General features: G+C 43.1%; 1 protein-coding gene across 5 annotated transcripts in view; it reads right to left on the bottom strand.

The window, feature by feature from the left end:
• PALS2 (protein associated with LIN7 2, MAGUK p55 family member) overlaps positions 1 to 13,666 on the bottom strand; it is a 245,132-nt gene that overhangs the window by 141,175 nt on the left and 90,291 nt on the right. For all 5 annotated transcript variants that reach the window (XM_077491299.1, XM_077491302.1, XM_077491298.1 and 2 more), the window contains one exon: positions 9,725 to 9,843. In XM_077491299.1, the coding sequence (XP_077347425.1) occupies positions 9,725 to 9,843 (119 nt within the window). The remainder of the gene's footprint in view (positions 1 to 9,724; positions 9,844 to 13,666) is intronic.

Raw genomic sequence — 13,666 nt, 5'->3', positions numbered from 1 at the left:
CTCCAGTGCCATATTTATGATTTCTGCATACCATAACCTTCTGGGCCATGCTGGTGCCAGAATTACCGGTTTTCTTTCCAGCTTGAGCCTACAAAGTGGAGGCAGCAATTGAATGGGGGAAATGCATAGATCAGTGAGAACTGATCCCACGGTATCACCAACGCATCTGTTCTGTATGCGAATAGATCCTTTGTGCTGGACACAAATTGACTAGTTTTATGTTGAACTGAATGCTAGAAGATCTACATCCGGAGTCAATCTTTGAAAAACAGCCCCAAAATATGTTGGGGTGAAGAAACAATTCCCCTGGGACCAATCTTCTGGCGACTTAAATAGTCCATGTGCCAATTCTCTTTTCCCGGAATGAAGACTGCCGATAGGCATGGAACATTTCTGCCAAAGTTAGAATATGGTTCACATCTCTCTTTATGCCCCCTTTGGTGATTGATATAGGCCACAGCCGTGGCATCAACGGATTGGATCCTGTCAGGACAATCCCTTAATCTGGAAGTCCAGGCTTTCAGAGCCAGATGCACTGCCCGACTCTCTAGGATGTTGATGGGCAAGGCTCTTTTTCAGTTCTTGAACACTGTCCTTGGACAGTTGTCTACTCTGTTGTTAGCACTTTCCAGATAAGTGGTCTGAAGGATCTACCTTTTAGCAGATTCTTTAGTAACCACCAATTGAGGCTTTGGGACACCCTTGGGGACAGCCACATTGGCAAGTCCAAAGCTTGGATTGCTTTGTTCCAAGAAAATAGAATACTGTTTTGCAATAGTATTGAATGGAACTGGGGATAGGGAACTGCTTTGAATTAAGCCACCATCGTAACAACCTCATGCAAGGGGATCTCCTTTTGACCTGACCATCCGCACCAACTCTCTTATGGAGCCGTTTCTTGCCTGGGCAAGAACAGCCCTTTTCTGGGCTGTATCTATGATCAGATCCAAATACTCCAGATTTTTTAGTGGTTTTAAGGGAGAATTCACTAGGTTGAGAACGCAACCCAGACTTTTCCAGGTAACTGGTTGTAATGCATACACCTTACTCCGAACACTGATTGGTCTATTAGCAATAGATTGCATAGGTATGCAAAGACTGTTTATGCCCTAGCACTTTTGTGAACACTCAAGGTTTTGTAGCTGGCCCTAAGGGCAAGACTACAAACTGAAATGCTGCTGTTCTACTTCGAACCGCAGAAACCTTTGGTGAGCGGGAAATATATGGACATGCATCTCTGATGCTGATAGACGCCAGAAGTTTTCCTCCTTGTAGGATAGAAACTACTGACCTGATTGCCTCCATAGAAAGGAGCGGATCTTCAGGAACGGATTTAGATTCTTTAGATCTAGAATGGATCTGTTGAATTTCTGCGTGGATCTGTACAGGTACATTAAAAACGCATGAAAAAAGGCAGTGAAGGTTTTAAGGAACCTAAGAAGAAACAGAACTATCAGTTGACTCTACTAGAGGTAGCTTGAACAAAAGCACGAGCCATCTCTGTAAGAGATTTGTACCAGCAATCTCCCAGATTGCGAGGCTCAAAAAAAGGTTCAACTCCAATGGTCTCTTCCACAGAGGAGTAATCTGTTTGCCTTTCTTCCTAATCAACTGAGGGTAACCCCTCATCCTCTACCCACTGCTCCCTTTATAAAGGGAGCCAAGGTGGGGGAGGAGGATCTAACACGCTTCCTATCCTTGGATAGCGGATGCGGTTAAAAAACAAACAAACACATTTTCAATCATGTATACAGGAGCTGAATGTTTTAGCCTCTAGAATCTGATGGTGGAGGCAGTCACCACTGCCTAGAGGCAGCTGCTCCTGACGCAGGGGAAGGAGTCCATTTAAATAAAATTACGTTTATACGTTCTTTTGGACAAAAAAAAAAAAAAGGAGTACCTTTCCTGCTAGAAATCATTTGAATGTATTTGACCAAATCTTCCCCAATGAAAGAGGGAAACTAGTCAGAAGCCTTTTTGCAAGATGCTTCAGCTGACTAACTTTTTAACCACAGGTTCCTACTCCTGTTTTAGCACAAGTGCAAGGCAAGACACCAGGTGGATAGAGTCTTTTATGGAGTCTATGGCAAAACATAGCGCCTTTGGTAAAGGGTTTTAAACAAAAAATTTCTGTTGGATCCTTAAGCATTTGTGTATTGTCTATTGGACAAGTTAAGTCTTTATTGATGCTGGAAATCGCAGCTCCTACTGCTGGTACTTTCCATCCTTTGTGAATTTTTCCTCCGTAATAGAGAACTGAGAAACTTGTTGGAGGGAGAAAAATGGTTATCCGGATGATCCCATTCTGGTAAGCCCTTCTGGTAATGCATAAAACCCAAGGAAGGGACTGAAATTTCAGCTGACTGTTAGGAGTAGCATAAAAAGTGGAATGAACCAACTCCGTAAGTGTTTGTACCATCAATCTGTCAGAGTGCGAGGTTGCATAAGGTTTATCAACTGTTTCCTCCACAGAGGAAACAAGTCGGGTTGTTTTTCCCCGTGATCGCCTTAGGATAATACCTTATCCCGTGCCCACTGTTCTCTTGAAAAAGGGGTTTGAGGTGGAGAGGGGGGATCTAGCACGCTTCCCATCCCCTAATCTTACTTCTAAGCCCTGCAGGGCGGAGGAAAATGCGTCTTCAGTCACATATACAGGGGCTGAAGTGTGAGAAGCAGTTGCACCACCAATTGCTTTCAATGACTCACCCTGGCTTGCCATGGTCAGGTATATCCAGAAAGGATGACAGTGTGGAGGCATGACTGGAGTTCCCAGCGCGTAGGGGTGGAATCCTTGGTACCCTTGTGGTAGCTCTGGAAGTCATAGTGCTATGCACAAAAGCAGAGGCACTTTAAGAAAAAATTATGGACCATGGGCCCTGCACCCGGTCCTTCTGACAGACCCAGAGGCGTCCTCTGCTGCTTGCACACTTTTACCCTCAAAGAGGAGATATTAAGAAGAGCGTGGCAAGTGGGGGTCCTAGAGTTTGATGGTGCCACAATCCAGCTTCTCCCGGACATTTCCAGAAAGACTCTTCTGATGTGGCGGTCACTAAAACCTCTTCTGGACGGACTTAGCGTGAAGGGGCTCACTTACAAATGGGGGAAACCATTTCACCTAATAGTTCGCAAAGGTCCAAATACTTTCCCTCTACGTCACCCATGAGAGCTTCCAGACCCATTTGCTTTCGCAGAGATGGACCCAGTCCCAATTCCCAACTGGCTCACAGTGATCGTCCCCAGGGATCCGCAACATCAGGCCCCCATGGCCAGACCACAAAGAACCTTTATCCTTCTCTACACCCTTTCTTATTCTTAATAACCTACCCCTTATTTCCCTTTCACCACTCCCCCCCCCCCCCATCCCCCTGCCCTTTTTCCTCCTCTCTCCCCCCTCCTCCCAAACATCCCCTACCACCCAGAGTAGACAGGGATTAACACTAAATCTTTGTCACAATGACTGTAAAAGTCTCATCTTGGAATGTCAAGGGATTGAACTCCCCAGAGAAGCGCACTAGCTGTCTAGCTGAGCTCTGGAGGCACAAGGTTGACATCGCCTTTCTCCAAGACACTCATTTTAGGGCAGACAAGGTAACCACACTAGCAAACAAATATTTTCCAATGTCTTATCAAAGTCCGTCCTCAACCTCCAAATCTAAAGGGATGAGTATCCTCATATTCAAATCCCTTCCCTGGCAATTCCTTGAGGAATACCACGACGCCGAGGGTAGATTCCTGCTACTAAATGGAAATTTGTTCCCGGACCTTCACCCTTGTGAACATTTTTTCTTTCCTAACTCTAGCAAACTTCCTGCTCTCAAAACCTTCCCGTCTACCCTTGACTCTTTCCTTGAAGGAACCCTTATACTAGGAGGGGACTTCAACTTGACCTTGGACCCTCATAGGAACTCCTCCTCACCACGGGGAACCCGCCTTCATCTCAAAGACCTTCTGCACACCTATCAATTAGTTGACATCTGGAGAAAATTCCATCCACAAGAACGGGACTATACCTTCTATTCCTCCATTCATGGCTCATACATAATTTTTTCTTATTGAAGCACACAGTGTTACCCTTGGTCACCAAAACAGATATTGGCCACATTACACTCTCTCCGACCACGCTCCAATTGTTTTGGAGCTTACCATATCACAAGCATCCCCCAAGAACTCCACATGGCGGGTAAACGAAAAACTCCTTAAAGACCCTGAAATTACCACTGATATGCGTAAGGAACTTAGCTCCCATTTCTCCACCAATGCTGGCTCTGTTGAGAACCCAATCTGTGTGGTCAACACATAAGTGCTATATCAGGGGAATCCTAATCAAACACAGGCGGCCAAACTCAGCACTAAAACCTTATCTAAGCTATTACCACAACTTCATACCTTAGATCATCAACACAAGAATCTGCCAGACCATAATATGGAAGTGGAACTAGTTTGACTCAGAGAAGCAATAAGGGAACGCTCTTTGTATAAGGCGAAGCATGTGCTATTAAAAGCTTGCCACTCCTTTTAGGAGTATGGCGATGAATGTGGTCCTTAACTGGCTAACACACTATGTTCTAAACGCTCTCAGACATATGTTCCGCCCTTACTTACCCCATCAGGCTCTAAAGTCTACACTTCAACCAACATGGCGGAGACGTTTCAAGACTTACTCTAAACTGTAGAATTTAGACTCCACTTCTGAATCAACATCCCACACCCCCTCAGATATCCGAACCTATCTAGAAGAAACCAATTTGCTCACACTGACAGCTGAAGAGAGGGAGGCCATATCCCAGCCTATTTCTGCTGAGGAACTTGCAGCTGCAATAACTGAAACCCAGCCTGGACCCGACGGATTCACCCTCCCCTACTACAAAACGTTTCAACACCTGATGACACCTCACTTCCTTGAGGCGTTCAATGCCATTTTAGATGGACACAGTCTGCTAGCTTATATGCTGGGTGCTTCTATTACAGTGATACCCAAGCCGGGTAAGGATCCATTGCTATGTAGCAATTATAGGCCCATTTCCCTCCTGAACTGAAGGCGTTAAACCCTTTACCAAAATGATAGCTTCTAGACACAATGTCCTGCTGCAACGTATAGTGGCTGCAGACCAAGTCGGCTTTATTCAGGGCAGGGAAGCTAGAGACAACACTATCCGAACCCTGAACATTATAACAAAAAGATCCCGCATCCCCCTCCTACTCTTGTCTATAGACACCGAGAAGGCATTTGACAGGGTGGACTGGGTCTTTCCCCAGGAAACACTCAAATTCGTTGGCATGCCAGACCCCATCCTGTCATGGATAGCAGAGATAGCAAAATCCTACAGCATCGGTATGAGTAAAAGGCCAAAACTCCGCCCCCTTCTCAATCTCAAACTGCACTATACAGGGCTGCCCCCTGTCCCCTTTGCTATTTGCCCTTTCCCAGAGCCTTTCCTACACCACATCAGAAGTAACCTGTCTATTAGAGGAATCCAAGCCAGCCCACACCAATATAAAGTGCCAGCTTGCGCCGATGACCTATTATTCTACATCACTGAACCTCTCGTCTCCTTGCCTTCTTTACTACAGGAGCTGAAAACGGTACAGTGCACCAAGTTAAAAAAATAATAATAATATGGGATTCCCTGGCCCTGTCCTGGTTTGGTCATTGCAACGTCCTTAAGATGAATGTAATGCCCAGACTCCTGTACTTCTTACAAACACTGCCTATCAAAATACCCCATTTATTAAATTCATCTGGCGAGGTAAACACCCATGCCTTGGCAGAAAGTTGTTGTTAAGACCTAAGCTTAGAGGAGGTAATGGATTCCCGGATCCTGCTCTGTATTACACCGCGACACACATGGCCAGGGCGGTTGACTGGTGCCGACATGGCGACACAAAATTGTGGGTAACACTAGGACAGCAGGCCACCTATGCTCCACTCGCGGGATTACCATGGGTAGAGAAAACCCACAATACCCATCTGACTGCTCACCCTTTAATTGGCCCTACCCTAGCGGAAATGGATAGATTTTTTCATCTATCCTCACTGAGCAATTTCCCTTCCCCAATGACGGCATTTGTGGGACACCCAGGGTTTACACCCAGCCTCACCGACCAAACTTTCTATTCACAAGCCCCACACGGAATCCTGAGGGCTTCCCAGCTATTAAAGCCTTCTGGCTGGCTCCCTACAGAAACTGTCCTCGGGACGAGCCCCTCTAACATTGGATCACTGGAGGACTATTCAGTTCTCATTTCCTGGGCTCACTGCCTAAACCAGCGCTAGTCACCCGAAAACATCACTCTTTCGAGGAACTGTGTCTGGGGGAGGGCTTGATTCAGGGTTCCCCATCTACCACCTATAAATCTTTGCTGGAACTCCATGCCGTTGAGAATCCCCTGTATTATGGCAAAATGGGAGAAAGACCTGGGAGTTACATTCTCTGTACCCCAAAAAGAGCACATACTTTCCTTTGCACAGAAGTCTGCTTTATGTAGCAAATACCAGGAGACCACATACAAAATAACTACACGCTGGTATAGAACCCCACCAGTCCTGGCAAAGATATTCCCCAACCAGACTGCTGTTGGCGATGTGGCCTTCACCAGGGAACTATCTTGCACATATTCTGGGAATGCCCAGTGCTTAAAACTTTTTGGGAACCAGTCCTCAAACTCATAAATTTACTGACATTTCTCTACAGGACAACCCGGCCGCGGTCCTGCTAAACCTTTCTCCTTTATCAAGGAAACGTTATCAAATCCCTCCTCAAACGCCTTCTTAATGCAGCACGGGTGTGCATTCCACCTCTATGGAAACAATCTCCAACAGTGGCTCAATGGTTCGCAAGGGTGAGGGATATAGAGCAAATGGAAGACTTGACTTCAGTTCTGCGAAATAACACCAGACCAGATGGTTTTATTGGGTCCAATACCGCTTCTCCGATGAATATCAAGATTTTTGCCAGTAAACCCTAATGTCTGACAGGGCTTGATCCTAGCTCCCGGAGATGCCTTATTGCTACCCCCCTCCTTTTTTTTCCCCCTCTCCCCCCTCTTCTCTTTTCATCCCCCTCTAGTATTCTTTCCTTCCACCTAAGTCTATCCCAGATTCTACCAGAATTGAAAAAAAAGAAAAAGAAAAAAAGAACAGCATGCTCAGAACCTAGTAATACACACCATTACAAACTTCCAACAGTGACCTGGCCGATATCTCTTTTCCTTTAGGAACGTAAATAGATTTGAGGAGTCATGGCAATTATAAGCATTATCTTTTTCTTGATACAAAAAGTATTTGCCTTACTCCTCTGCAGTATATCTCAGAGTATTGGTTGTGTTAACAATGTTAACTATTGACTGTATGTTCTTGCAAAGTTACCTTCTAATTGTATCTGTTGCATACCCTTCAATAAAAAAAAAAAAAAAAATAAGTTATAGAAAAAAGAAAAAAAGAAAAAATTATGGTATTTGCTTTTATTTTTTATTATTTAAATTTATGATAGCAGTGTTTGTTCGGCTCCCATATTCTCCTGGGGTCAAAAAGACCTCAGATCTCAAACTGACAAAATGTAATATAAAAATGATCTTGCGGCGAATCCACTGCAGAGACCACTTTTATCTGCTGCAGCTCAGGGTCTTGGCAATCTTCTTATAGCCTAGGCCAGTGATGGCGAACCTTGGCACCCCAGATGTTTTGGAACTACATTTCCTATGATGCTCAACTACAATGTAAAGTGTATGAGCATCATGGGAAATGTAGTTCCAAAACATCTGGGGTGCCAAGGTTCGCCATCACTGGCCTAGGCCATCTTTATGTAGAGCAACAATTCTTTTTTTCAGATCCTCAGAGAGTTCTTTGCCATGAGGTGCCATGTTGAATATCCAGTGAACAGTATTGATAGAGTGAGAACGATAACACCAAATGTGACAGACCTAGCTGGGAACGAGGCTCTTGGAGGGGACTGAATGCGAGCCTCTTGCCTTGTGATTATGGGCCCTCGCATTTGGGGGAACGGTGCTCTTTGTGAGCTGTATGCCTGGGGACCCCTGAGGTGGTGTTACTTGGATTCAGGTCCGTGTTCCTCCCCCCAAGACACACAGACTCTGGATATGTAAATGCCATGTTAGCAATAGACTGAATCACACTATTGGGACATAAACTCTTAGATGCTAATATCACCTCCATCCACCTGTCTGCGTCTTGTATAATGTAAATGAGTCTAGTCTAGCTTGACACAGATTCTAAAGAGTATTTCACCAATTGTTGTTTTGTTGTTTGTGCTAATTAACCTGCAATTGAATGAAGGAGTCCAGTGTTGATTAGATAACTAGCTCATGCTAATTAGGTTAGGTTTTAGTCACCCCGCTGTTTATATTTTTTGTGAGATCTCAAATAAAGGTCATTCCTGATGTCCGCCATAACTGGTATCGTCTAGTTCTTGGGGGTTCCTATAGCCAGATCCATTGGACTTGTGTTTCAGGACTTAGGAAGCGGTATATAGACAGAAACACTCAATTGGAGTGTGGGGGGACGTTCCGTCACACCAAATTTACCACACCTGCTCCTCATTCACACCTGAGATATTGTAACACTAACAAGTCACATGACACCAGGGAAGAAAAATGGCTAATTGGGCCCATTTGGACATTTTCATTTAGGGGTGTACTCACTTTTGTTGCCAGCGGTTTAAACATTAATGGCTGCGTGTCGAGTTATTTTGAGGGGACAGTAAATTCACACTGTTCTACAAGCTGTACACTCTCTACTTTTCATTGTAGCAAAGGGTCATTTCTTCAGTGTTGTCACATGAAAAGATATAATAAAATATTTACAAAAATGTGAGGGTTGTACTGTAGGTGTAACTAATTTTTAGCCTATTACCAAGTCATGTCAATTGGGACCGAAACGTTAACAGAGCTGTGGAAAGACAAAGGACCCATCAACAGCGGCTACTATGGGGGTAAGTGCGACACATTTTTTTTTTTTTTTTTTTTTTTAAGAGGGAGTCATAATGAACTTTATTTTGTTGCCACAATTTTTGTTGAAAATGTGGAGAGAAAAAGATATATATATAGAGATATATAGAGATATATATATATATATATAGAGAGAGATATATATAGAGTATATATATATATATATATATATATATATATATATATATATATAGATAGATAGATAGATAGATAATATATTTATTTTTAACAAAATTGTCAATTCAATAGGATATTTTGGACACACAGCATGGGCATTCCTAGAAATTCACCTCAAAACACATTTTGCTACAGTATAGCGATACCATGTGTGAAACTTTTTTAAATGTTTGGACTGAATATGTACCAGACATTGCAAGTTTTGTATCCCAAAAACCAATTGTATCAAAATGGTTGCCACTGGACAAGTGGTCGGACAATACAGCTTATTAAGGTCAAAGACTCCTCGGTCAAGAATGGATGCTCCAAAGCATTGCTGGATGGAAGAAATAGTTCAAATTATTTATGATTTTAACACTCTGCATTAAATGAAAAGCATTTCCAAAAAACTATTCTCTAACAAAACGGTAAACCTCTCAAATATCTTAAGCTGTATGATATTAAGCATATAAAAAGAGTGGGTATACATACTTATTGTGCCCTGTGACAGACAAATGTGTGTTCACAGGTCTATCCTTGCTCGTAGTATGGATGAAATTGTAGGATGCGTTTTATGGTAGAAAGACATTTCAAATTTATTTACCTTCGCAAGAGATTGTACAATGGGGTTTTGCATTATTCCCTTCAAGAATATAATATCAATTTCTTCTGCCCCTGTTGAAGAGGGCAGATCAGTCAGTTTCTCCAAAACTTGCTGCATCTCTGTAAGAAAACAACATACATTACATTAAATAAGTTGTATGGCCACTGCATACACTTTCATTTTATAACATTAGAACTGTAACAGTAATAAAAGCCAAGAGCTTACGTCCTTTTATGAGTTCTGCCTGTCTACTGGTCATCTCTTTCCACAATGTCCTGGATAATTTGCAGCTTCTCTTCTGCTCATTCCTTTAGGATTAGATTTGATTTTTAAGGACTACTTATCCTATACTACCTTGCAAGCTGCTATTCCTGGACTGAATGTCTCGCAGTTCAGAATGCAGGTTTTTTTAATTCTGTAAAATGTTTTATGTCAGGCATGTCCAAAGTCCGGCCCGCGGGCCAATCGCGGCCCGCAGTCCGGTTTTGAACGGCCCGCCTGGTGTGCTGCGGGATCAGGGCTGTCAAATGAGCCGATCCCTGGCACTGTGTGAAGCTCCGTCGGCTTCAAAAGTGAAAGTAAAGTGCAGAGGAGTGTGCTGTGCTCTCTGCTTCCCCCTACAGTGCAGTACCCGGCTGAATGAGGAAATGGAATGGAAAGGTACTGTACTACAAGCTAGATTCGTTTTAAAAAAAGCTTTATTTATGTGTATGTGTGTGTGTGTGCATGTGTGTCTGTATGTATGTATGTATGTGTGTACATGTGTGTCTGTATGTGTGCATGTGTGTCTGTATGTATATGTGTGCATGTCTGTGTGTATGTATGTGCATGTGTGTCTGTATGTGTGTGTGTGTGCATGTCTGTCTGTATGTGTGTGTGTGCATGTCTGTATGTATGTATGTGTGTGCATGTCTGTCTGTATGCATGTGTGTGCATGTGTGTCTGTATGTATGTATGTATGTATGTATGTATGTATGTGTGTATGTGCATGTGTGTCTGTATGTATGTGTGTCTGTATGTATGTGTGTCTGTATGTATGTGTGTCTGTGCATGTGTGTGCATGTCTGTATGTATGTGTGTGCATGTGTGTCTATATGTGTGTGTGTGTGCATGTCTGTCTGTATGTATGTATGTATGTGTGTGTGTGTGTGTATGTGTGTCTGTATGTGCATGTGTGTGTGTGTCTGTGCATGTATGATTGCATGTGTGTGTGTGTCCATGTATGTCTGTATGTATGCGTATGTGCATGTGTGTCTGTATGTATGTGCGTGTATGTCTGTCTGTATGTGTGTGCATGTATGTGTGTTTGTATGTGTGTGCAGCATGTGTGTCTGTATGTATCTGTGTGCATGTATGTGTGTGTGTGTGTGTGTGTGTGTGTGTGTGTATGTATGTCTGTATGTGCGTGTATGTCTGTATGTATGTATGTGTGTGCATGTGTCTGTATGTGTGTGTGTGTGCATGTGTCTGTATGTATGTAAGTATATGCATGTGTCTGTATGTGTATGCATGTGTCTGTATGTGTATGCATGTGTGTTACTTTTAATCCAGACCCCCCCCCCCCCCCCCATTCTTGTACCATCAGAACTGCTTTTGTGGTGCTTGTGTGTGTGATAGCAGCCAGGATTGCTGCTCCTCTGAAAAGCAATCCATATACAGATCGCTTTTCAGAGGCATTTGAAAGGTGGTAAAGAGGCATTATGTTGCCTCCTCACCACCTGTTTTAAGCCCGTAAATGTAGCATCACTATACCGCAACTGTGCAGTCCACACATTTGCGGGGTAGTTGCAGTGCAGGCCCATTCACCCTGAGCATACCTCCAGCTGCAGCCACAGCATGTGTACACCCCCAGCTGCTCCCTCTGCAGCTAAAGGGGGAGAAGTTGGGGGTGGTAAAAACAGCTTAACCATGTAGTTTTACTGCCCCTCCAATAAGCCCTTGGTTCACATCTGCATGGCTGCATGCTGTGTGTAGGGCAGCCCATGCATTTCAATGGGCTTCCATACCCACAAAAATGCAGGGAAAGAAGTCCCAGAGCTTTTTTTTTTTTTTAATTGCGCTGCACCAAAAGCACCCCATGTTTCCAATGTGTGGGGTACCATTAAGACTTAACGGTACCCCCAAAGAACAGAGCATTCGTCTGTGTGTCAGGCAAACGAGCGCGACAAAGGCACGAGAATTTTTGTTGGGCCAGGTATGAGTGCTCGAATGACCGAATTTTAATGGTTCAAAGAATGTCAGGCAAAATGGTCGGCCCTCACACATGTTCACTTCATCGAATCTGGCCCTCTTTGAAAAAAGTTTGGACACCCCTGTTTTATGTTGAGGCCATAGTGGACTTTAATGGTACCATACAGATGCTTGAAAACCAGGTAATAAGTAAAAAATTAAATTTTATTCAGTTTAACAATATATTAACCACTTGCTTACTGGGCACTTAAACCCCTTCCTGCCCAGACCAATTTTCAGCTTTCAGCGCTGTCACTCTTTGAATGACAATTGTGCGGTCATGCTACAATTTACCCAAATTAAATTTATCATTTTTCACACAGATAGAGCTTTCTTATGGTGGTATTTAATTGCTGCTGGGTCATTATTTGCTAAACAAAAAAGGGACTGAAATTTTGAAAAAAAAAAAAAAAAAAACACCACAAAACTGTTTCATAGTTTGTTATAAAATTTTGAAAAAAAGAGTTAATTTTTCTCCTTCATTGATGTGCACTGATGGGTGGCACTGATTATTAAACATTGATTGGCAGCACTGGTGGGCATTGATGGGTGGCACTGTGGGCACTGGCAGGCATAGCTGCGGCTCTCTGAACGATGTCCCTCTGACAGAAGACAGTGATCGCCTTTTTACCCCCTCAAGCTGACAATGTGAGGGGAAAAAAAAATACAGATTACCGAGCATCTGTTTACATCACGTGATCAGGCATCATTGACTGACAGCTGATCACGGGGTAAGGGGCCAGGATCAACCCCTTACTCGGATCTCAGACTCTGTGATCACAGAGAGGGTCAGGCAAACTGCGTTTGCCCGGGAAGACGTCCATGGATGCCCTGCCGGCAATTAATGCCCGCACTGCAGCCATCTTTCGTCAATAGCACGGGCGGCAAGTAGTTAAAAAAAAAAAAATACATAGTGTATTTGTAAATAAAAAGGCTCCATAGAATGTCTTGGGTGCAACTAAGTATTAAATTTACCAGTTTACCCAGGAATTGACTGTATTGATCGAGTGTGCTCAACATGTTTCGCGTGACAATATACCGCTTCTTCAGGAGCATATGTACGAAATGTACCTTTTGACAAATCATACTATGAATAAATGAAAAACACAAAATTAGCCATATAAAAAAACAAAAGTAGGGTATATAGAGTAATTTTTCAAAAGAAAATAATAAAAAAACAATAATATAGCATGTATAGTGTCACTGCATAAGGAATCATTTACAGTGGAATCCATTCACAATACCATTGTTTACTATTGTGGTAGTTGCGATTGGACCTGTACCACGCGATAGCTGTGGCCAATCACAGCAATCAAAGTAGTAGGCAATGACATGAATGACAGCCATTATGTGCTACTGAACATGCAATTGCTGTGCTGAGCACAGCCCCACTGCAAGGGATCATTTAAAATTTCCTGAAGTTGAGTTTGGAGTCACTTGATCTAGAATACATAAGTAGCTCAGTAAAGTCAAAGTATTAAAGCCAATGTTTCAGAATATCTGCTAGTCAACTAGTATTTTTTGCATCCACAGATACTAAACAAATTTGCAAAAACAACATCTTACCTCAGCTTTGAGAGCCGTTATCACAGACCCAGGCCAGTGTAAATAATGTTTCATTTATATTTTGCTTGTGTGCAGTCTGCACTGTAACATGCAATAAGGAGATCACGAACAGGCAGCGCCTGCATGAATTTAGCAACAATGTAGACA

Source organism: Lithobates pipiens, unplaced genomic scaffold (genome assembly GCF_037356315.1).
Source record: "Lithobates pipiens isolate NorthernLeopardFrog02 unplaced genomic scaffold, aLitPip1_a1.2 Scaffold_19, whole genome shotgun sequence".
Lineage (NCBI taxonomy): Eukaryota > Metazoa > Chordata > Amphibia > Anura > Ranidae > Lithobates > Lithobates pipiens.
This window is presented reverse-complemented; position numbering and strand designations above follow the sequence as displayed.